Source organism: Sciurus vulgaris (genome assembly GCF_902686455.1).
Source record: "Sciurus vulgaris genome assembly, chromosome: 14".
Taxonomy (NCBI): Eukaryota; Metazoa; Chordata; class Mammalia; order Rodentia; family Sciuridae; genus Sciurus; species Sciurus vulgaris.
The window spans coordinates 8,557,825-8,581,070 of NC_136475.1; the positions used below are offsets into that span (position 1 = coordinate 8,557,825).

At 59.2% G+C, this 23,246-nt stretch overlaps 1 protein-coding gene across 1 annotated transcript in view; it reads left to right on the forward strand.

Annotated features, from left to right (window-relative positions):
* Positions 1-7,041: 7,041 nt before the first annotated feature.
* KCNIP3 (potassium voltage-gated channel interacting protein 3) overlaps positions 7,042-23,246 on the forward strand; it is a gene marked incomplete at its 5' end in the record, with an annotated part of 73,690 nt that continues 57,485 nt past the window's right edge. Inside the window, 3 exon segments of the mRNA XM_079110564.1 lie at positions 7,042-7,056; positions 7,058-7,144; positions 17,971-18,136. Of these exon segments, the coding sequence (XP_078966690.1) occupies positions 7,042-7,056; positions 7,058-7,144; positions 17,971-18,136 (268 nt within the window).

A 23,246-nucleotide genomic window follows, 5' to 3' on the forward strand; every position in this document is an offset into this window, starting at 1 on the left:
CCTGCCTCCCATCAGCCCCAGATCCCCTCCTGCTCCCTCCCCAGCCCTTTCCTCCCTCCTCCAGGGAAGTCCTCCCTTCCCTTTGTCCCCTCTCTCTCTTATCTCCACTATTATGCTGCTGGCCCCAGGGACCCCTCCTGCCCGACCACACTGGCCAGGTAAACCACCAGACAGAGGCCGCCATGGCCCAGTCTGGGCTGCTGGCCACCCCTGAGCCCTCTGCAGCCCCAGCTCCGCCTTGCTTATCAGACCTTGGTGGCCGGAGACCTGCCTGCACCTTGACTCAGGGGAGTTTGCCCCGACGCCACCCTGGAGTCGGCCTTCCACAGAGGCCTGGCAGCTTTCCCAGGAGCAACCCGGTGGCCCAAATGGGAGTTCACACTCCCCCTTCCACCCTCGTATGTGGCCCGAGGCCACCCTAGCCCGTCCCCGTCATCACTGCCCTGCTGAACTGAGTTCCACAAAGAGGAAGAGGAGAGAGAAGAGATGGTAGCTCTCGTTCCATTAAAGCCTTGGTTTGAGGTCCCAGAAGCCAGGCCTCCCAGGCTGGGCCCTGAACACAGTTGGTGTTCATGAGTGTTTGTGGAGAGAAGAGTCCCCGGGCCTCCCTAACTCCAGGCATCCAGGGATCCCTGCAGCAGTCAGCAGATGGGGAGCGGCACCCCTCTGGAGCATGCTCAGGGGCAGCGGCCTGGTTCATGCCTGGCCCTGCGCTGGCTGGCTGGGCACCTTGAACATGTACTGTAGGTTCCTGGCCTCCGTTTCTCCTTTTATGGGATGGAGACTCCGGCCTCTGTGGAAATTAAATATGACGAGGGGCAGGCCCTCTGCAGAGGGTGGCCCTGGGTGGGAGCTGCTCTTTTGCATCAAGACTACACTGGACCAAAGGCAGAGCTAGGGTCTGGCGGGCACAAGGGAAAGGGGAGATGGCCGTGTTCAAAGGCCAAAAGTCCACTAAGGTGGTGGTCTCCCGAATTTCAGGGAGTGTCTGTGTTTAATTGCATCTTATAAGCCTGCGACAGATTTTCCGCCGGGAATCAGGAGGGTGCCTCTGTAATCTACTGAGCACAGTGAGCTGACCTCCAACGAGCATCCTCAGATTCAGCACTGTCGCTCTTGTTGTCTTTTCCCCGAGGATTTTGTTTGTTTGCTTTTGCTGTTTGCTCATCTGCCGGCTTGTGCAGGGGAAGGGGGACCCTGCACATTAAAAATGCAGTGGATGAGACTGAAACAAATGAGGTCGAGACAGGTACCATGGCGCTCACCTGTGATTTCAGCAACTCAGGAGGCTGAGGCAGGAGGGTTGCAAGTTCAAGGCCAGCCTCAGCAACTTAGTGAGGCCCTAAGCAACTCAGCGAGACTGTCACCAAATAAAAACAGAAAAGAGGGGATGTAGCTCAATGGTAGAGCTCTCCCATACCATAAAAGCAAAAGAAAACAAATAAAGTAGAAATAATTTAAAAGTCGTGTCCAGTGCTCTATTAGAATCACCTCTTATCATTAATGTATTTGAACATAGTTTTGTCTTTTTGTTTTGTTTGTGTGCTCCGGATCAAACCCAGGGCCTTGTGCATGGTAGGCAAGCTCTCCACCACTGAGCTCTATATCCAGCAGCAGAGTTATTTCAATACTGAGTGATTCTCTTGAATGGAGACCTCATGGGTCTGTTTCTAGTGGCTGTTGTTTCCCTTGGACTTTGTTAGGTTTGTCTCCTCCCTCTTCACACACTTGGTGGGTTTTGATTGAGCCTGGGTATTCACTGTATCTGAAAACTAGCAGGAAGTCTAGGATGATGTTCTCTTCCTCCAGGAAAATTATGTTTACATCTGGCAGGTGACGGGGGACCTAGCAAACCAGGGTCACTTGAATCCACATGTGGGAAGGAGATGATTTTTCAGTCCTTGGGAGGAAGTCTCTTCTTCCACTTTGTTCACCTCCCTAGTGTGGAGGCCTCGGGGTCCCGGCCCAGGGCACAACAGACTTTCCAGGCACACCCCCTCTCCATGGGCCTGGTTTGTCACCCCAGAGATTGTTCAAAACTCTGCTCAGCATCTTTGCAGTGTCTTCTGGAATCATCGGACCCCTTAGGGATAAAGCAGCCCAGATGCCAGGCACATGTCTGGGGGTGTCCTTCTTTCCCAGATCTTGACACTGTGATCTGTGGCTGTCAGGTTTGCTTCTTGGTGCCCTCAATCACCCTTCAATATACATACGTAAGTATACATTGTAAATATTAAATGTATGCATTATGCATATTAAACATTACACACACTAAATACACCTGTAGCTTAAAAAGCTGCTCACTGCTGTGCAGGTGCTCCTCTGTGTGTGTGTGTGTGTGTGCACATGTGCACATGTATACACACACAGTCACTTTGAACAGCTTTTTAAGTTGCACTCCACTGGGAATTTGGTACAAATCACTTTTCCACCATTATCAGAAGTCATGGTCCTAAAAATCAACTTTGATATTCCTCCTGTGAATTGGCCAGTGGCTGCCCCACTTCAAATCTAGTATCCAGAAGCTTCAGCCTGGCCAGTTGAATACTGGCTTTGCAAGGGAGCTTGTTCAGGGAACCCTCGTCATTCAGGGATGGGAATGGCACCCAGCAGTTGACAAAGAGATGGGAATAGATGTAGAAAACTTGCCTCGTGCCCTGGTTTTAGAATGTTGGGATTCTGCAAGGCAAATTCTACTTCATATGTGAAACAAAGCCCCCGTGGTCACAGTCTCATTTGTCATCCCAACAGAAGTGGATATCAGGACCCCAGTGGGGGTCCCTGAAGCGGGGGTGGTCATCTGTGCTTGAGCAGACGGAGCTCCATGAAGTTACCCGTCTGGTTCAAGGTCACACAGTTGGATTCGGGCTCCCGGTGCTGACCCTGGAGGTTTCCTGCTGGATGAGCCACTATTTCCATTCCCTGCGGGTGCACAGAAACAAGGTCCTGTCTCCAGGGAGATTTGAATCACATGTCCTTGGTGTCCCTCCGGGAGGAGGGATGACAGATTGGGGGCCCCAGGAGTTCTGCCAGGTGCTGCACCTGGCCGCCCAGCACAAGGCCCTGTGGCAGATTCTGCCAAAGAAATAACACATGGGCAGGACATCTGAGGTCCCTAGCGGTGACCAGAGCAGCTCCAGCTGGGCAGGAGGCAGAGGGAGGGCCATGTGGCAGGGCTAGGACAATGTGACTTCACATACGTTCACTGAGCTGTGAGAGTCAACCAGGAAGGGCGCTGCCCACTTTCCTGAACTAACGACGAGGTAGCCATTGCTATTCACCTACTTGGTTGAGAAAAGCAAAGCACGGAGACTGGACGGGGCTGAGGAGGAGGGGCAGTATCTACCCAAAGGAACCCACGATGGTGGTGACCTCCAAATCCTCCGCTTCCAACCTGACAGCCTGAGGCCGTGCTCAGAGTGGCCATAGACGGTGTCCCTGTTCCTCAGTCTCCCAGAGCGAGGGCCCCTGCTTACCACCCAGGGCCCTGCCTCTCGAGGCTGGAATGCCAGGGACTGACCCAGAAGGCTGGTGGCCAGCCTGGCCCACACACCACGTGCTGCTAGAGCAAAGCCCTCTCTGGTCCCCAGTCCTCCTTGACCGTCCAGGACATGCCATCCCTGAGCACTTGACAGTCCTCTGTCACGTGAATGGGTTTGGCGCCCTGGGTGAGGAGGGGGTGGGGTATGCCCCGGAGAAGACCTCCACCAGCCTACCTGTGTCCTGAGTGACCATGCTGGTGCAGGACGCAGGAGGAGCCTTGGAGCCCCGCACACCGAGGGCGCCCGGGAGCCAGGGGCGGGGCTAGAGGAGGTGAGCAGGGCCCACCCTCCGGACGGTGAGGAGGGCCCCCCTTCAAGCCACAAGGGAGATGGCTTTAGAGAGCCCTGAGAGAGCATCAGGGTCTCCTGCTGTTTAAGAAATCCAGCATCATGGCCCCTTTCCTTACAGAGTCTAGCAGGTGGGAGATGAGCTGGTGGCTTTGGTGGCAGGTCTAGGAAGAGGGCAGTTGGCCTCCACGAAGGCCCTTGTGGCAGTTGGCATGGGGTCTTTTAAGCCCAGGCCCAGGAAGCCACCAGGAGAGGGGACAGAACTTAGCTGAGAGAAGGCGAGTCTGCCACTGGGCACTGAGAATTCCTTGGTCCCCCTGGGAATCCAGACAAGGGGGCAGTGGGAAGCTTCCCAGCAATGGCCGGGCTCTGGGGACCCTTGGATGTGCCTTAAAGAGAAGGAGGTGGAGTCTGTGACCTCGCCCAGCGCAGTGTGCTCTGCTGGAGTCCAAGCACAGGCCCTGCAGGCGGCCCGCCTTCCACCGCGCCTGTCCCACCGCTCCTGTCCCACCCTGGAGCAGGACGGACCGTGGACATGGGGCCTGAAGAGTCTGAGGCTGTGCTGTGTCACGTGGCGCCGTGGAGAACCCCACCGAGAAGCGTCCTGGCCTGTCAGCGGTCCCAAGGGCTCTGGGAGGGCACCTGGCAGAAGTGACTTCTAGGAGACACAGCCAAGGTGCTCAGGGTGGGTTCCAAGCCCGCAGCTGTGCCAGCCCGAGTCACTGACGCTCCCAAGTTCACGGCATCCAGACAGGAGCGTCAGGGTCAGCGGATGTTTCCGAATGGAAGGGGGGCTCCATGTGCACGGTGAGACCCCTCCAGCCACGGGGCCTGCTCACAGGCAGGGCCTCCCGGGGCAGGAGGGACCCAGGCTCTGGCCCAGCCCCTGACCCTCCTCCACCTCCTCAGTCACAGCTGGCCCAGCAGAAGCAGAGTTCTGAGGAAAAGACAAGGGGCGGGGGCTCCGCAGAGCTGGGACGGGGTCCTGGGAAGGAGGGACTTGAACTCGAGTCTGGAGCAGAGGAGATAATGAGCAGGAATCGAGGAACGTCCAGAAGACCCCAAGACGGGTGGCTGGGGGCAGCGGGAGTCCCTCACCTGTCCAGGGCTGACGTGGCCCACTCCAGGAGTCTTGGGGGATGTGTGCTGGGGCCCAGGCCGGGAGCCCTGCCTTGGTCCTTTCTCACTCCTGTGTTCCCCAGAGGCCCAGGGGAGAGTCCCTGGAATCCGGGAAAGGACCACAAGGGAGCGGGAGGAGGAAGAGTGTGGTGGCACAGGACCCTGGCAGGGGCAGCCATACCACCTCTGTGTTCTATGGGGGCACCATCCCAGGGGTCTGCAGTGCAAGTTCCCAGAAGCCCTTGGGAAAAGAGCAGTCTGATCTGAGGCAGCTCGCAAAGTCCCAGGAAGGCCCTCTGAGGAGGAGAATGTCAGCAACCGGGACTGCAGAGGACACCGGCTTAGGGCAGGCTGCTGGGGTCCCGCCTCATCCTGTGCGTTCATAAGGAAGCGTCCAGGTGGGTCCTGGGACTCGGCATCTGACGGGCTGGCAGGCTGTCCCCACAGAGCTCTTCAGGATAAAGGAGCAGCCTCCACGGACTGGTCCTCCCAGTCTAGCCCCTGACTCGGCTGATCTTTCAACTTTACTGGGTCTTCCGTCATTTCCGTCATTATCGGAGTGAGACAATGACACTTTTCTCCCAAGGCCACCACCAAGAGTCCACAGGCTCAGCGGACCCGGCTCAGAGCCCCAGGGCCGTCCCTGCCCCTGATGCAGATGGCTGGGGGACCCAGGCCCACCCAGCAGCTGCCAAGGGAGGGGCCCACCTCCCCTGGTCAGGCTGGGACTGGAATCTGCCCCTGCCCCGTGTGAGGCCCCACTTGCGTCCTGCTGGGCTGTCACCTCCCCTCTGGGAACAGTCATCCTTGCCTCAGTGGGTCAACAGCTCCAGGCTGCCGGCTCCCTGAGGCTCTGGACGCTGCAGCTAATTGGCTGGCTCCAAAAGGCGGGTGGGAGGCTTCAGCTCCCGGGCTTGCTGTGAAGGAGGGGGCGGCGGGCTGTTTCCATGGGAACCACGGCACCGCACAGGCTGGCTCCTCAGGCACCCAAAGGGGAAAGTTGGCGCGGCTCTCAGGCACCTGGCTCCTGGGTGCTTTCCCCAGGGCTGAGAAGAGGCTCAGGAGCCATTCTCCCAAAGGGCAGAAAGGACGCCCCCTCCCAGGGATGCCCAGGGGCCTCACCCCTCCTCCGCCACCGCCACCCCCGGGGGACCTGGGGAGGTCTCTCTGCTGCCCCGAATGCTTGTCCTGACCTCAGAGCCAGGCAGCCAGGACAGTAGTGTTTGGGAAGCAGGAAGAGCCCATGAGCTGGGGAAGACTCCCCCACTGCAGGAACTACCGGGGTGACAGAGAGGTGACTAAGGGTCTGGAGGGACAGACGAAAGAGGTGGAAGGACCCCTCAGTGTCACCCTGACGATGTCGCCCACGCGGTTAATCGCCCAGGCGGCAAACCTCCACCCGCAAAGCCATTGCAAACCCGTGCCTTGGGCAAGGTTCTGAGACACCAGGGAGAAGCATCCCCACTTCAAGTCTCCTGGCTGTCCTTGGACCCCTCCAGGATCTGAGGGTCTCACCACCCTGCATCCCAGAGGAGGGGCCAGCCCGTTCTGGCAGATGCCTCCAGGAGGCTCCTGAGTCCCCTTGCAGGGCAGGACCTCTGCTCTGGGATCTTCTCCCTCCGGTCCCCGCTGCTTGCACCTGGGGCACCCTCTCTGCCCTGTGCACCCCTGGTCTCAACCTCCCCTGGCAACAAGGAAGAGGGGTGATCAGAGAGAGAGTCAGAGAGAGACATGGAGGGGCGCCACCTGGAGAGACAGAGGGACCAGGGCAGGATGAGGAGCCAGGATTTGAAGCCATGTACAGAGAGTGCTTGGGAGGGGACCAGAGAGATGCAGGACTGACTCGTGCGTGAGAGGGGCGGGGGGGGGGGGAGGGAAAGGGGGAGGGGAAGTGAGAGAGAGGGAGAGGGAGAGAGGGGGAGAGAGAGAGGAGGAGGGAGGGGGAGGGGGAGGGAGAAGGAGAGAGAGGGAGAGAGGGAGAGGCGGGCGGAGCAGGCAGGCGGAGCTGGGAGCGCAGGGAGGGAGGGTGGGAGGGTGGGCAGGGGGCGGGGGAGAAGCCACTGGTGACAATTACGTCTGGGTCCAAGCAAACATGAGGCAGCTGCCAGTCAGGCCGGGCAGTCCTGGTCGCTTGGGCTACGGAGCCGGGCGGCCGGCAGCGGTTCCCGGGGGCACCGAGGATGCAGCGGGCCAAGGTAGGCGCGGTGGGGCTGGGGTTCGCCTCGGTCGGGGAGGTGACCCGGGGCTTCAGGGGACGGCTCTGGACCGGGGACCCTCCTGGAGGCCCTTGCAGTGCCCCCTCTCTCACCCCATCCCCTGCTGTCCCCTTTAGGGTAGCTTTGGGGAAAGCGAATGTCGGGTGTCCTGGTCAGGAAGAAGGCGGGCTCCTGGGGCTCCCTGGGGTCGGGGGAGCAGCCCCAGGTGAAGCAGAGAGAAGGGCGGACGGGAGCCCCCTGGCTGTCCTGCCCAGCTAGGTCCAGGACAGAGGCCAGCAGGCAGCCCGGGAGCGGGTTCCCTGAGGTCAGGGGAGGCAGGAGCAGGAGTGGGGGCTGGCCTGGGTCTCTGCTTCAGCCTCTTTCAGTAACTGCTCAAGTGGCCAGTGGGTGTCCTCTTCTACGGTGGTGGGGCTGCTGGGAGGTTGGGCAGGAGGCAAGGAAAACACCTGATACGGGGCTCAAGAAACGGAGGCGGGAGAGGGCAAGGAGGAGGGAGAATTAAATGTGGAAGACCGAGGGCGAAAGCACGAGCCAGCCCCCAGCAGAGCTGACCTCCAGAAAATCCCGTCCCATGCCTTGCGGCTGCTCACAGGCTTGGGACAGTTTTGCTTTGAAGGAAAGAAGGACCAGGACTAGATCTGGCTCCTCAGACCACCCCCAAATAACAGTAGGTAGAAAAAGGTTGGTTGCATTTCTTTTCTCCTGCAGATGTCCAGAGGGAGGTCACAGAGGGCTGGCACAGGCCCCACCCCCCTCAGCCCGCGGGGACCCAGCCTCCATCTGTCTCACTGCCCAACATGGCTGCTGGAGCTCCAGCCAGCACATGCAGGTGGAAGTAAGGATAAAGGAGGGGCAGAAGGACCCAACACAATCCGGGGCTTGTGAATCAGAAAGAATAAATAGTGGGCTAGCATCTCTCAGTCTCGCCTCCCAGGAGATGGCTTCCTGCCTCTCGCCCCTGAGGACAAGCAGCCCAGAGAGGGTTCAAGGCTGGCTTCAGATCACACTGTCCCAAAGCCCAGGCTGCCTCTGCCCTGTCTGGTCTGTCTCTCAGGGATGCCTAGATGACCAGCAGTGGTGATGACATGAGAGCTTTAAGCACGGTGACAAGGCATGTTGAAAAGTGGCTTTCTCTCTTGTCACCTCAAGTGTCCCCAGTGACCTCCAGGAGGGCAGAGCAGACTCAGAGAAACTCTGCTCTACCAAGGCTCCCTGCCCGGCCCTGCCGCCGAGGCCCGGTCATGTGCGCCCAGGGCATTGGTGTGAGCGCATACTACAGCCACGCCGACCTGCGCTCTCGCAGCCCCGGGGCTGTGTCCCCAGGAGGTCATGCCGGTCGGCCTTGTGTCCACGGGCAGGGATTCCTACAGTCCACTGGTAGCTGGAGGTGCACATGCCCAGCTCCATCCACCCGCAGAGGACAGTGTCCCTTTCCTTGCCTCTACTGGGAGGTCACCCCTGGAGCTTGGCCACCACAGCCCTGCTACATGGGCAGATCGAATGGCCTGAGTCCTGCAGGCACATCTGGCCCTTCCCCTGGCCATTGTGACCCCCTCTCCTGTCCTCTACCTGCCCCACAACCAGCTCCTGGGTCCCTGTGGGTCTCGCTGTCCTTATGTCCACCAGAGGCCTTCCTGTGTTGGCCTGGCCAGGGACTAGAGTGGACCCCACCCTGGAAGCTGGGCCACCACTGGTCCCTCACTATGGGTGACTGGGAAGTGAGCCTTCCTCCCAGGGGCAGCCTGGACTGTGGTCAGCGCGGGCTGGGAGCGGACCCCTCCCATCATGGCCATGGTCAGTAGCTGCCCCAGCACCGCCCTGCTCCCCACTCTCCCCTGTCACTCATTCCCGAACCCTGGCTCAGCCCTGGGGCAGGCACGGCCACTCCCCGTCATGGCCACTGAGGCCCGGAGTGGGGACCACCGGCCCCAGCACCAGGTCCACACAGCACGAGCTCCGCCAGCCCTCAGGAGGAAGCAGCCTGGGCTGGGCTCTGCCGCGTGGGCCTGGTGCTGTCCGGGCTCCAGGCGTGGAGTCTTGGAGGCCAGCTGGCCATCTCCTGCCCACCGCCCGCCTCGCTGTGGGAACTTGTGTAAAATGGGTCCTAAATTGCTCCCTGGTTTCCAGAGACACTGAGAGCCCAGGTCAGGGTGGGAGGCCAGTGGCCCTGCTGTCCAGGTGGGGTCGGAGAGCAGGACAGGGTCCGCCTGAGGTTCCACCTCCCTCCTGCTCCCACTTCACAGACGGGAATGTAGAGGCTGGTCCTGGCTTGCAAGCACCGCGTGGTCACTGGGATTTGAATCCTACTCTGTCCCTCTCTGCAGCTTGGGTCCCTGGGCTCTGGCCTCCGGAGAGGCCGAGAGGCTGGCAGGGGGCGAGGCTGTGCCCTTCCCCAGGCCGCGGAAGCGCGCTCCAGTCCCTGGCCTGGCTCCCCCCCGCCCCCCCTGCTTCCTGGGCTGCGTCCAGGGGTGTGAGGAAAGGACCCGGTTTTACATTCAGTTGCCCTTTTCTGTCCCAAACCACCCCCAAGCTTCTCTGGGGGTTCCAGAAGATGGCCTCCGCAAGCGGGAGGGACACCCTACCTTCCAAAGCAGGGAAGGAAGTGGCCCGAGGGGTGGGCACAGCTGGCTTTCGGGGCGGCCCAGCTGCTGGGCAGCAGGGAGGGCACCGGCTGAGTGACTCATGTGGCGCACACCCCCCGCCTGGCAGACCCACGTTCCCGGAACAGGTGCGTCTGTCAGCTGTGCTCAGCCCACGTCCCGGAGCCCACGGAGCAGCCATGTGACGGGGAGAGAACCAAGGGGACCCGCAGGTGCCAGCTTCTGGGGGAGGAAGAGCCGAGCTCGGCCGAGACAGGAGGACATGGGACGGGGCCCTGTCCCTCATCTCGGTTGGCTCCGTCTCCCGTCTCTGCTCTCTGCCCAGCTGTCCCCTCCACCAGAGGGGACAAAGCCACTGCTGGCCTCTGCCTGTCACCCCTGCCTTCAGCAAGTGGGCAGTGGGTGACCTCTGGCATGGGTCCAAGTTGCTCTGCCCTGATGGCACGCCCCTGTACCCAGCCCTGCTGGAGACCCTCTGTGAGGACAGGCACCCAGGGCAGCCGGATACTAGCCACGACTGCCGCTTCGTCCCTGGAGTCAGCCTGACCCTTCACCCCCAGCTGTGGGTCCCCGGACAAGTTGTTCAGCTGCTCTGTGCCATGCTCTTTTCATTTTCCTGGGAAAATATCACCCCCCCAGGTGAACGAGACAGTCTGCCAACTCGCTCAGCCTGGCCTGGCACGTGGTGAGCGCTCTGTGTGGCTGCTGGGCACAGCCTGGGAAGGCCAGCGAGCCGCACAGGTTGGACACAATGCCCTGTGGTCAGGGTCGGGGAGCCTGTGCCCTGGGAGTTGGCAGCCACCAGCCCCCGGCCAGGACAGCTGTCCTCACCTCTTCTGCTCCAGCGCTCTAGAGAGCTGAGGCCTGGGGCAGGCGTGTGCATGAGCCCGTGCGTGGGTGTGTGCACCATGTGCCGCGTCTGTGGGGACCCGTGACCATCTCAGCTGCCCCTGACGAGATAAGCCACCTGGCCCACATCTGTCTGTGCCCCGGGAGTAGCTAGCTCAGGTTCCCAAAGCCCCCCGTCCCAAACCCAGGGGCCTGCACGACACAACGCCCACCCCTGCTTCCTGCCATCTGCAGAGTGATGGGAATAGAGCCAACCACAGTGGGTGCTGGGCAAGATAGCCACGCCGCCGCAGCCCCTGGACAGGGAGCAGGTCGGCTGCCCCAGATGGCCCCGGCTGGCCCAGCCCTGGCCTCCGGGCAGCACTCCTGGAAGGGAGGCAGGTTAAGAACCTGGACCCCAGTGCCTCACAGGCAAGGGCCAGAATTTTCTGTCTGGTGGGATTAGCACTCGAAACCTTAGCTGCAAGAACTTTATAAAAATAGAGAAGCCCAGGCCCCCCAGAAGCTAACCATGAAGCCCAGAGGAGCAGACCACAGGGAAATCTCTCAGCCAATTCCAGTGAGCACCCACTGAGGACAGCAAGTCGGATCTGTCCGTTACCGGGTCAAGCACTGGACCATCGCTCCCCTTCCCTGGGCAGCCAGGCCCCAACACAGGACCAGATGGCTGGGAAAGCATGGTGGTCTCCCGCTGGGACTTCATGTCCACTCCCCCTCCTGACCTCCTGTAAACCAGCCAGGGTGCATTATGGAGGCCCTGAGCCGTCGGGTATTTTGTCCACTTCACCCAGTGAGGTCGTGAGGGTCCCAGGTTCAAGGCCTCTGAGGTCAGCCCTCTAGTTTGGCTGACCACAGACCTTTTCGCTCTCTACTCAGTGGCCTGATGCTATGCCAGCTGGCCTGAAGCCCACCCCCAGCCAGGTTCATGAACTTGAACCCAATGTAAACACTATCTTTTCAATGTGTAATCTATGTAAATATTATTAATGAGCTATTTTTGCTTCCGGTACACAAATATTTGAAACCCAAGTGTGTGTTGACACAGAATGTCACATCTCAGTTTAGACTAAGTACACACCACCTGTTCAATAATCCCATGTGGTCAGTGGCCACTGTATGGGGTAGCTCAGACCTGGAGGGGTTGTTGCTGGGCCAGGCTCAGCTGGGACGAGAAACACAAGCTTCTGAGCCTGTTTGTCCTCCCCCGTAGCAGTCTGTTTTCACCTACTATTACAAAATACCTCAGGCAGGCTGCCTTCTTAAGAAAAGAGGTCCACTTAGCTCACAGTTTTGGAGACCAAGCAGCATGGCACAGGCTCTGGTGAGGGTCCCCTGGGGTTATATCACACTGTGGCGGGAGTGCACGTGTGTCTGAGTCTGGGGTCTCTCCCTCTTCCTTATAAAGCCACAGAATTCAATCATTCCCCCCCACCACTGACCTCTTCTAATCTAGCCACTTGCCAGAGGCCCACCTCTACCCCTCGTTGTCCTGTTGAGTTTCCACCCTTGATTAACATTAGGCTCTGCGGACTAACTGCTGCCTGACTGTGAGGACGCATCATTCAAATCACAGCATCCACCTTTGCCATTTGTGCCCTGTCTGCTTCGCCTTGTGCTACTTGTTTTTTCTTAATTAACTGGCATTTCAAATTCTAATGCATCCCTGGAAGGGTTTTTTTGTTGTTTTTTTTTTTTTTTTTTTAATACCAGGGATTGAACCCAGGGGCACTTAACCACTGAGCCACATCCCCAGCCCTTTTCATTTTTTTAATTTTGAGACAGGACCTCATTAATTTGCTGAGGCAGGCCTGCCTTCAATTTATGATCCTCCTGCCTCAGTCTCCCAAACTGCTGGGATTATAGGCATGTGCCACTGTGCCCAGCTAAGGGGCCTCTTTAATCAGTATGGTAAATGGGAATCTGGTAGCATTCCTGGAAGTAGAGGGTGACCCAGCAATGCCGCCAAAACAGAACAACTGCATCAAATGTCCACGTGCATGTGTGGCCTGCTGAGGCCGTACCCTTTCTTTGTACAGAGGGGGTGACGGGAGCTGGAGGGGTGCTCAGACCTCTCCCATACCATGCGGGGACACCTCCTTGCGGCCTGTGACCTCAGGCCAACCCCTACCTGGGCACCCTGGCACTAAACAGGTGGGGAGTGTTCCCTGTCAAGCCCGTGAGAGCGCATATCTCGGGGGTCCTGGTGGGCTTGGTGACAGGGAGTGCAGAAGAACAGTCCCATCTTTATGGGTGGGTGACCTGGGTCTTTTTGAGGAACCCCAAAAGGTTGGTGTGAGCATTAAATGAGATGACCTTTCCTGACATGTAGCCCAGCACCAGCACATGACAGGCATGTCACCCTACGTGGGACACCCTATCTGTCCCTCCTGTGCCCCGACAGGCCAGGGGGACTTGGAAGGAAGCTTAGACTTGCCCCTGGCCTACCTGGTGGGGGGAATCTGTGAGTCCTGGCTCTGAGGTGACTGGCAGAGAGCTGCCCAGCCACCTGCAGCCTTTACCCTTGAGGGAATCTGGGATTTTTTTTGTTTAATGGTTTTTTTTTTTTTTTTTTTTTTTTTTTTTTTTTTTAGTACTGGGGATTGAACGCAGGGCCACTTAGCCACTGAGCCCCATCCCCATCCCTTTTGGTATTTTATTTAGAAACAGGGTCTCACTGAGTTGCCTAGGGCCTCACTAAGTTGCTGAGGCTGGCTTTGAACTCGAGATCCTCCTGCCTCAGCCTCCCGAGCTGCTGGGATTGTGCGAGGGCCACCTTGAGGGATGGCGCAAGCCTCCCTGGGCGCTGGCTCTGGGACGTGGCCCAGCGCACCTCTGCCACCAGGGGCTCTGTGGATCCCCAGGACCCAGGTCTTCTGGCTTTCTCAGCCTCTGCCACCCTGCCCCAGCCATTCTGAGGCCACCGCTGATGAGGCAGAGCCAGGCAGGAGCCGGTGGAGCGAAGGTCTCTGGTGACTGGGGAGCGGCAGGGACTCCGCCTGTCGTTCATGGGTATTTACGGAAGGCCTGATTGCGTTTGTATCTTTACTACTCTTTTTCGTGGATGTGAGAGTATTTGCAATTTGAATTTTTTATTGATCTAATTGTGGTAAGAAATGAACAGAGTCCTGCACCCTCTTTACCCAACTTCCTTCTTACACACCTGGTACAATATGGCAGCCAGGGTATCGATGGGGATGCAGTCCTGGATCTTACTCAGATTCCCTGGTTTTACATGTACGCATTTAGGCGAGCGTGTGTGTGTGTGTGTGTGTGTGTGCGCGCGCGCGCGGGCATGTGCACATCCCTGGTCCCAGATGCAGTCAAGGCACAACAGTCTTGTCCCATAGGATCCCTCCTCTTGCCCTCTGATGGCCACCCTCTCTCCCGCCTGCCGCTCCCCTCTCCCTCACCCCATCCTTCTAATCTGTTCCCCATTTCTAAAATGTCATTTCAAAATGTCACATAAATAGAATCACAGCACGTGACCTTCGGGATTGGCCGTCTTCATCCAGCCTGGCCCCTGGAGATTCACCCAGGTTGTTTGCGCTCTTGGCGAGCTTGTGACATGGACGTACTACTGTGTGTTTAACCCTTCCCCCACGGAAGGACACCTGGACAGTCCAGTTTGGGGCTGTCAGAGATAACACTGCTGCCAACATTCATGTCTAAGTTTTGGAGCATAAATTTTCAGCTCTCTGGGGCCCGTGCCTGGGAGTGTGATGGGCGGCTTGGGTGGTCGCCGTGCTTTCTGTTCCCTGAGAACCTGCCCAGCCGTTGCTCTGCATCCCACCAGCGAGGGGGAGAGGTCCCGGTCCCCACCCTCATCAACGGCCATGCTGTCACCATGGTTCACCTCAAAGGTTCAGAACAGGCACGGGATGGTTCTCAGAGGGGCTCTGCTTGCAGACCCCAATGGCTAACGGAGTGCCCTGTGGTCAGGGGCTCCTCTGCTGCCTCCATGTCCCCGTGACCGGAGGGCTGCGTTCGCACGTCTTTTACCCACGTTCCTGCTGGATGGTTAGTTTTCTCCTGTGGAGTCTGGGGAGTGAGGGTCTCTTGGGCGCTAGGCTCTGCCAGGCCAAGAGCAGTGGACACAGGGCAGGACCCGCCCACTATTGGGGGGAAGAGAGAAAATGCACCTGGAAGCAGGAAAATGGGACGCATCCCCACAGGACGAGGCTGTGAAGTAGAGCAGGTGCTGCACCAGGGACCCCGGGCCTCATCTCCAGGGGTCCCAGTCCCCAGCGAGTCCAGGGCATACGGCGGGTCCAGTGGGCAGTGCAGGGGTGTCAGTGCCCATCAGCGAGGGGACAAGCCTGGAGTTGGGGGTAGGGCTGGGTGGGCCGAAAACCCCTGGGGGCTCAGAGCACAGGAGGGAGGGGTGTGACCTATGGCCTCCTCCCTGCCCCAGCCCTCCTGGCGAGGGCAACTGTTGGCCTCCCAGAGCTCCGGCTTGTCAGCCCGCAGCCTCCTGGGCCAGGAGGAGGGCGCCTGGCGCGGCCGTTCAGCACTCCTGACAGCTCCACCAGACCCTCTCCCAGACGAGTGTCAAACATTCAGGAGGGCAACCTGGTGGTCACTTCTCCCTCCTCCACCCTCTCCCACAGCCTGGCGGGCCTGGCCCCAGGCCATGGCTCCTCTATGAGGCTGTGTGGATGGGCAGGCCTCCCCCCTTCAGCCTCCCCTCTCCAGCCTCCTAGGAATCTACTCCTCTCACAAAGAGGCGGTAGAGACCCCGCCTTGGGGCTCACAGGTGGGATCCCGGCCCCCCAGCCAGGCAGGCAAGCCCAGTCCAGGCCTCCCAACACCACCCCTCCTGAACTCCCCACCAGGGAGAGCACACCAGGATGTGTCCCAACATCTGTTACTCTTCAAACACTGTTGACATGGTCAAGGGGGCTTGGAAACCCCCCAAAACTTCAGCAAACTCTCCAGAGTCCTGGCCCTACAACCAGTCACTCTGGAAAAGCCTGTGGCCAAGGCCACCTGAACGCTGGGATGACCAGAAGGCCCCGCATTTCCGGTGTGGTCCTGGCATGTTCCAAATGTCTCGGGTTGTGGTTTCCTGGTCTATAAAATTGGGTGGTTTTCCCACCTCATGGGTGGCGATGCCATGACACATGCCCTCAGGGGCCTCAGCCCACCCCTGGCCTCCCCACCTTCCCAGGCGGGTAGACCCCCCACCACTGGAAGCCAGGACACCCACAGGGCCTCGTCCAGCCTGGCTGGGGCTGCGAGAAGGAGTCCCCGTGACTAGGCTGTGCCTGGCCAGGACTGCCCTCACCACGCCATCCGGTGGTGGGTGGGCTCACGGGGCCCGACCCGAGGCCCGCCGCCTGGGTTCCCCCTCGCACGCCCTCACCAGCCCTCAGCCAGGGACCCGTGAGCTAAGCAGCTGCAGCTGCCGGTCTCCCTGCCTCCTCCTGACTGAAGCAAAGCCTCTGCTCACTGAGGCCATTTCTCTCCTGAATGAGACCTTTAATAATGCAGAAGGTGCCTCTGCCACCAGCCAGGGCAGGGACCCGTGTGTGCTCAGGCACAGCACACGTAGGAAGGGGCCTCCCTGGCGTCCCCGGCCCTCTACCCCCACCTCGCCCTCTTTCTGCCCATCAGAACCATCAGTCTTACCCTGGCTGCGGCTCTGGGCACCATGGATGCCCTCCCTGTGGGGCCAGGCGTGGAGAAAGGGAGGAATATGGGGCATTGCTGAGGGTGTGTGCTGGGAAGGTGGGGGCAGCTGTGGACAGGGGACCTGGCAGCTGGGACCTGGCCAGGGAGGCTGAGGGCTGGCAGGCACAAGGGGTTTGGACGCTGACCTGCCAAGGGGCCACTTGGTCCAAATCGGACCAGGAGTCACCCCCAGGCTTCAGGGGCCATGAGCCAGGAAGTCACGGGAGGGTCCTCTCTACCTCCAGACCCCTCCGCCATCCAGGGATGGTTGGTCGGGCCTCTTCCCTGTGTTCAGACCCTTCCTGCAGAAGGCGCGGCAAGGCAGCCGAGAAGCACGCGCTTGCTTTGCCCTAAGCAGCCAGGGAGCAGGAATCCGGCCAGGGCTTGGCACGGACCCCAGAGCCATGTCTGCACAGAGATGGCCCTGCAGTCGCCTCTGGTTCCAGGGGCAGCAGCCACGAGGTCACTGAGGGTCCTGGGCCTGGTGCCTCACTGGCCTCTGGCTGTCCCTGTCTCACTCCTGAGCCTGGCCTCCTGCCCTCCTGAGAGACCCTGGCTGAGCTGGCTCCCTGCCCCCCTCCCCGCACACCTTGTCCAAATCGCTTGGGTCAGTCTTGGCCCTTGTCCCCAAGAGCCCGACAGGCGCGGGTTGTCTTGGGGCTGCATCCGCAGAGCCCCCTCGACAGCACACGTCTGTCTGTCACACTAGAGAAAAAATGGAACACCCGTGAAACCTCCCAGCCTGGAGCCATCCCAAATGGCCCTCGCTCGGGATGGCCGATCTCCCCGCCGTTCAGAATGGCACTCAGGCAGAAGGTGGATAGGACGGGCCTGGGGCCTTGACCCAATCACGGGGGCCATACCTGCTCCGTGGCTGCAGGAACCAGACACAGGCACAAAGCAGACTCAGCCGTGCTCAGAGGGGCCACTGTGGCTGGCTGCAGCCTGCCAGGCAAGGGGCCACACTGCTGCCCCCTCAGGAACTGAAGCTGGTGGACAGTTTGGGAACCAGGATTAACGAGCAGCCTCAGATATTGTTACAGGAGAACAAATCTCACTGCTCTGGGCCTGTCCCTCCTCAGTTCACCCCAACTCAAAGTCAGGTCCCGCCATCTCTTAATAACCCAGGATTCCTCCTGTTAGCCATCTGAGTTGCTTCTTCAGGTCACTGCGCAGCTGGGTGGTGTGCCTCGTGTGGTGACCGTCAGTCTTTCATTCATCCTCTGCTTGCCAGAGGTAAAAATGGCAAGCAGAGCAAAGGCCCTGGGGCAGCGGGGAGACTTGCTCCTGTCCGTGGGCTTTAGTGAAGAGAGGGGCTTGGACTGGGATCTCTGAGTGACCGTGGGCTCTGGCAACATGGCCTGAGCTGGAGGAGGGCTGCAGTGAGCATGTCTAGGCTCACCCTCGCCCTCCCTCTGAAATCCTCATGCCTCCTTTTGGGGGCCCCATCGTATGCCAGAGCCAGGGCACAGAGGGGGAGACATCCTTGGAGATCGGGCAGAGAAGACCTGGGAAAGGGCAACCAAGGTCCCCAGGGGCAGCAGAGCCCTGGGCATGTCCAGCAAGACGAGCATGCCAACCCCAGGCAGGGTCAGGCTGACCTCACCAGATGTCGGATGGCCCAGCATGCTCTGGAGGCCCCTCTACTTCAGCTGCTCAGGGATGCTCTGCCCCTTCCTGCTGCAGGAGGCCATGAAGGCATCGGATGGCAGTCTCCTGGGGGACCCTGGGCGCACACCGCTGAGCAAGAAGGAGAGCGTCAAGTGGCAGCGGCCCCGGCTCACCCGCCAGGCCCTGATGCGGTGCTGCTTGGTCAAGTGGATCCTGTCCAGCGCGGCCCCTCAGGGCTCAGGTAGGGCTGGAGCAGGCTGGGGTGGGCGGGGAGGGGCCCTGCTCTGAGCTCTGTCCTTTCTGAGGCCTCGCCTCCCCCTGGCCCCAGGCTGGGCCACACTGGGTCCCAGGGCAACGAGCTCCAGGCAGGACTCCAGGCGTGTGGGGCAGAGGGCTGAGGCCACGCTGGCAGCGGGTGGCTGGGAGGACACACCAGGTCTCCTTGGGCATCTCACTTGTCTGCTGTAAAAGAGGACCTGGTGCCCCCGACACGGGGCATGTGTGAGGATGTGCATGCAGGGCCTGGCCTGCCACCAACCCTCCCGGGTCCTGCCCAGTGTGCCCGGGTCCAGGGCTGGCATCCTAGGGGTTCACAGAGGAACTGGCAGAAACGGCAGCACTGTGCTTGCCAATGGCCATATTTGGAGTTTGCTGAGTGTGACAGAGCAGGAGACGCAGAGGCAGCCCACAATCTCACACACACGTGTGTACATGCCTCCCTCACACCCACGCACGCATGCCCGTGTGCTGCACGCCTGCACACCATGCACAGTTGCCCATCACACCACACACACACACACATACACACACTCATAGGATCACACACATGTGAGAGTCAGCCTCTTGGACTTTAAGTTACACACTTGGCCTTAGAGCTGCGTCTCGTGCTCATTGTCTTGGACGTTCTCTAGCTGTGTGGTTTCCAGGGAGCCTCTGTCTCCTTGGTTGGAGAATGGGCACAATCAGGATCCCAGGCTCCCGGGACTGATGGGGTCATGCCTGGAGGGGACCCCCGAGCTGCCTAGGATAGGCAGTAAACAGTGACAAGCAGACACCCATGACAAGCAGACATCCTGAGTGTGCGTGTGGGGACAGGGCTGCTACCCACCAAGTCCCCGTCCTGCCTGCCCATTCCAGCCCAGGCGCCCTTGACCATCTGTTACTTTTAACCAACATCTGTCCCCTAACCTTTCCCATGGAAGTGCTGGCACACTTGAGTGCACACTTGGGACCCTTATTTTGCGGGTGGGGGGCGGGGAGACAAGCTTTACAGGCGGTAGAAACATGCAGATCACATCTTCACAGAGCTGCGTGTCCTGTAGCAAGACAAAAGCATCCCATCCCAGGGAACCAGGAGCAGAGGTGGGCCACAGCGCTCTGGTGTAGCCTGTGTGTCCAGGGGACTCAGGTCCACTCTATCAGGCACAGCTCTGTACCCCTGAAACTCAGAGTCCCTCCTGGCCTCTGTGTCCGAGTCTTCCTGGTGGCTTCCAAGGGGGGGACGGAGCTGAGCCCTCCTTCTCCTGTAGGTCCCATGGGCACCCGCCCTCACCTCTGCGACTCTGGCTGGCAGGCAGTGGTGCCTCAGGTCAGGGCTGAAGCTGGTTTGCCCCTTCGCCAAGCAGCAGCTGCGCTGCGCCGTGGGCGACGTGGGAGGAGGAAGCTGGGGAGCAAGAGCCCAGGTGGAAAGAGCCACGCCCACCGGCCACGCCCACCGGCCCCGCCCACGGGCTCTCCCCGGGCCGCGCCCAGCTCAGGGCGCTTCCTCATGGGCGGGGCCTCTTCCCCGTCGGCTCTTGGCACAGCACAATTGAAAGGTAGGGTCGCGCCATGGAAGGGTCCCAGTTTGATGCGCTCCCCTGGGTGACCGCCTTTTCTGGACCCCATACCAGGCAGTGAGAACAGATGAAAGAGAAAAATTAGATTCTATGTAATTGTTTGAAGCAGGCTTCTCAAATATGTCACCCTCTTTTACATAAGTGTTCATGGATGCTAAGAGTGGCCGCAGGGCTCAGCAGGTCACGGGGCTTTGGGCCCTGGGAGGTTTGGAACCTGGAGCACCGGGGCCTGCTCTGAGCAGGGTGCCACCCTGGCATGTGTCTCCTATGGACCCCACAGACTTAGGAACCAAGACCCTGATAAGCCCTCCTCTCTGGGCTGTTTCCCGGGTCCAAACACACCTTGTGCATCCTTGTGTCCTCAAGGAGGACTCTACGGTGTGGCCACACGGGGGCTTTGTGCACACGTGTGAGGTGAGGTGCCTCTGTTCCTTGGGGGCCCCCGTGGGCTCTGGGTGCAGAGGACAATGGGTACCTTTCAGTGCCGTTCTGTCCACATGCTCAGAGAGGCTGGGCACATAGTCCCGAACACTTGGATGCCATGGAAGTCAGGTGACCCAGACACTGTGCCCTCCTGGTCGGGTTTTTCCATTCAGCAGGCATTCAGTGGCCAGAAAGGTGGGGTCTGTGATGGCCGAGAGCAGAAGCCCAGGTCCAGTGCAGTGGCCTTAGGGCTCGGGAAGGTTGGGACCTTGGCAAAGAGGGATAGGGACTCAGGGACCTGGGGAAGAATGGGCAAGGGTTGGACCAGCTGCAGCTGACTTGGGAAGTTGCTCCCGGCTGTGAAGACCCCGAAGTTGGAGCTGGGAGGTGGTGGCCTCTAAGACGGGTGGCCGGGCCTCAACCAGCAGAAGCACTCCATCCTCAACCCAGAAGCTCCGGGGACCCCTTCTCCATGACCCAGAAGCTAGGATGGACCTGCTCTGGGTGTCTCCCCAGCAACTGAGGTCCTTCCTGGCAGGCCGCCTCTTGGGGTGTGGCTGAGGAGACCAACCCACCAGACCGGCTTCTCAAGTCTGACTCCCCGCTAGGGCTGTGGGACCTAGATTTATTGGATTGTTTAACCAGAATAATACCCACTTTCCCTGGGTCTTGACTGCAGACAGCCGGATCCAGGCCTGGTTAAGCAGGGAAGCACTGGCTCCAGGCCTGGAGAAGTTCTCTGGAGGGACAGAGAACCAGGATTGTGACTAAGCCCTGCCACCATGGGAAGTGCCTCCCACCTTGGGCTGTTCCCGCAGGGGCAGCAGCTACATCTTCCTATATGACAGGGTGACTGCTGACCGAAGGGCAGCCCCGCCCTCTCCCAGCCTCCCCAGCTGCTGAGCCACTCTGTCTCTGGGACATGTTCCTCCCAGGCTCCTGTTGTAGCCCTGAGCAAAACCAGGAGCCCACCACCAGCATCCTTCTGAAAAGGTGATGGCAGAAAGATCCGGACACAAAAGGGCAAATCAACCTGTCTCTAATAAGTAAGAATACATCAGTATATACTGCCAGCATTTCACAGGGTCTGAAGCACCAAGATTCAATTGATATTATATTTCCAAGTGAAATGTCACGTTGGAGGCAAACGTTCAAGGATTTTTCTGAAAACTGGTTCTGTGATTTGGGAAGCTGCCAAAAGTAGAGGAAGTGGGATAGGTGGAGTCATAGAGAGGTGATGTGTGGAGAGGATTTCTATGCAGAGGGGCATTGAGCCCACCACCCTCCAAGTCCAAGGGAAAGTTTTGGTTACTTCTTGTAACTTAATGACATGCTCCAAAATGCAGTGCCTTAAAGTAACAGCTCTTTTATTTTTCTCAATCCTGTGGGCCAGGAATTTAGGCAGGCCTCCTCCTCGGTGGTTTTTCTACTCTGTATGGCCTCAGTTGTTGGCCTTTAGCTGGTGGCTGGCATGGACGGGAAGCTCCTAGGAAGCGCCTCGATGGTCTCTGTGTGTGTCTCTGTCCATGAGGCTACTTGGGCTTCCCCACAGCATGGCAATCTCAGGGTGAACCAGCTTCTTACATGGCCACCCCTTCCAACAGTGAAGTTAAGGGAGAAGCCAGTCAAGATAAGTGCAGGGGCACTTATTCAAGGGGAGGGAAAACAGGTTCCGCCTCTGTGTGGAGCTGTGGTATGAGCCTTCAGCCATCTTTAACCCACACAGGGGCGTCGGCCACGAGTCCCCTATAGAGAAATCCAAAGCCTCCCTCCTTAGAGAGCTGAGCCCTCTGTGGTCCTGCCTCTGTGGGATTTCTATGCGCCTCACCAACTTTTTTATTTTATTTATTTTGAGATGGGGATTTGTTATGTTGCCCAGGCTGGCTTCGAACTTGGGGTCATCTTGCCTTCGCCTCCCACACAGTGGGGATTACAGGCATGGTCCACTCTGTCCAGCTGACTCTAACTTTAATCACTGTCTGGCAGTGTTCCAGGGCTCCCTGGAGAACTCGCTGAATGTGAGATGGAGTCCTCTGGGTCCCTCACTGTGTAGCTACGGCGTCTTCATCCCCCTGGCCCATTGGTCCAAGTGATATGAGGAACCCATAATGGCCGAGTGGCCTTTTCAACTTGTGGTTCCACAGAGTCATGGTGTCTCGCCTTTGGGGATGCCTTCTTCCTCTGGAGTCTAACGCCTCTGATCTACAGCCCAGAGCACTGAGACAGAGGCCAAATGCTGGGCACCGGGCAGGGAGCAGGGGTAGAGGAGAGGGGCCGCCTCCTCCTGTCCCTTAGTTCCTGGGACTGTCCTTTGGGCTGGAGAAGCTGTATATCAGCATCCAACAGGATGCTGTGACCTCACAGCTGGTGGACCGGGGTCTTCAGTAGACCTCTCCAGCTCTGGGCAAGGCCAACATGTAGGGAACACATAAGGAGAGTGGGGTGTGTCAGCACATTGTCACAGCATGCCCCTTGGTCAGCACCGATGATCTGTAGGACCCCAGCAGCAGGGCAGCTGTGCGGGCCGGTCCACGGCCAGATGTGTGTCGGCTGCCGGGAGGGAAACGGTGGCCCTTTCTGTGATATGTGGATACACGTGGCTGACCTGCCACCTGGTGGCTGGCTGGGCACTCGACACCAGATGCACCAGGCCAGTCAGGTCAGCCAGCTGGGGGCATTCTTGTACTGGACCCATGTGTGACCTTGGGCAACTACAAGGGCCCTTTGTTTCTGAGTGGGCACTGGAGTGGCCAGGGGAGGGCAGAGCAGGGCCTCGATCTGCCTGAGTCCCAGGCGCCCCATCCCTGGGCACCTTTCCAAGAACATTCACCGAGGACTCCAATAGCCTCACCCTGGGTTCTTCCCCAGACCTCCCTGTCACCACTGCCCCAGTCCTGTCCCCTCTGCCTTCCCTGAGCCTGTTGTCCAGGTAAATCTGTGCGTCGGCCGTCTCTCCTTCCAGGCAACAGGGGCAAACAGATGTCCACAAAGTTCTGCCACAAGGAACATGTCCCATCTCTCCCGTGCACGAGTTGCCCTGAATATCTGCTTGGACTTGGTGTCCGCAGTTCTTACAGCTCCGTCTACAAA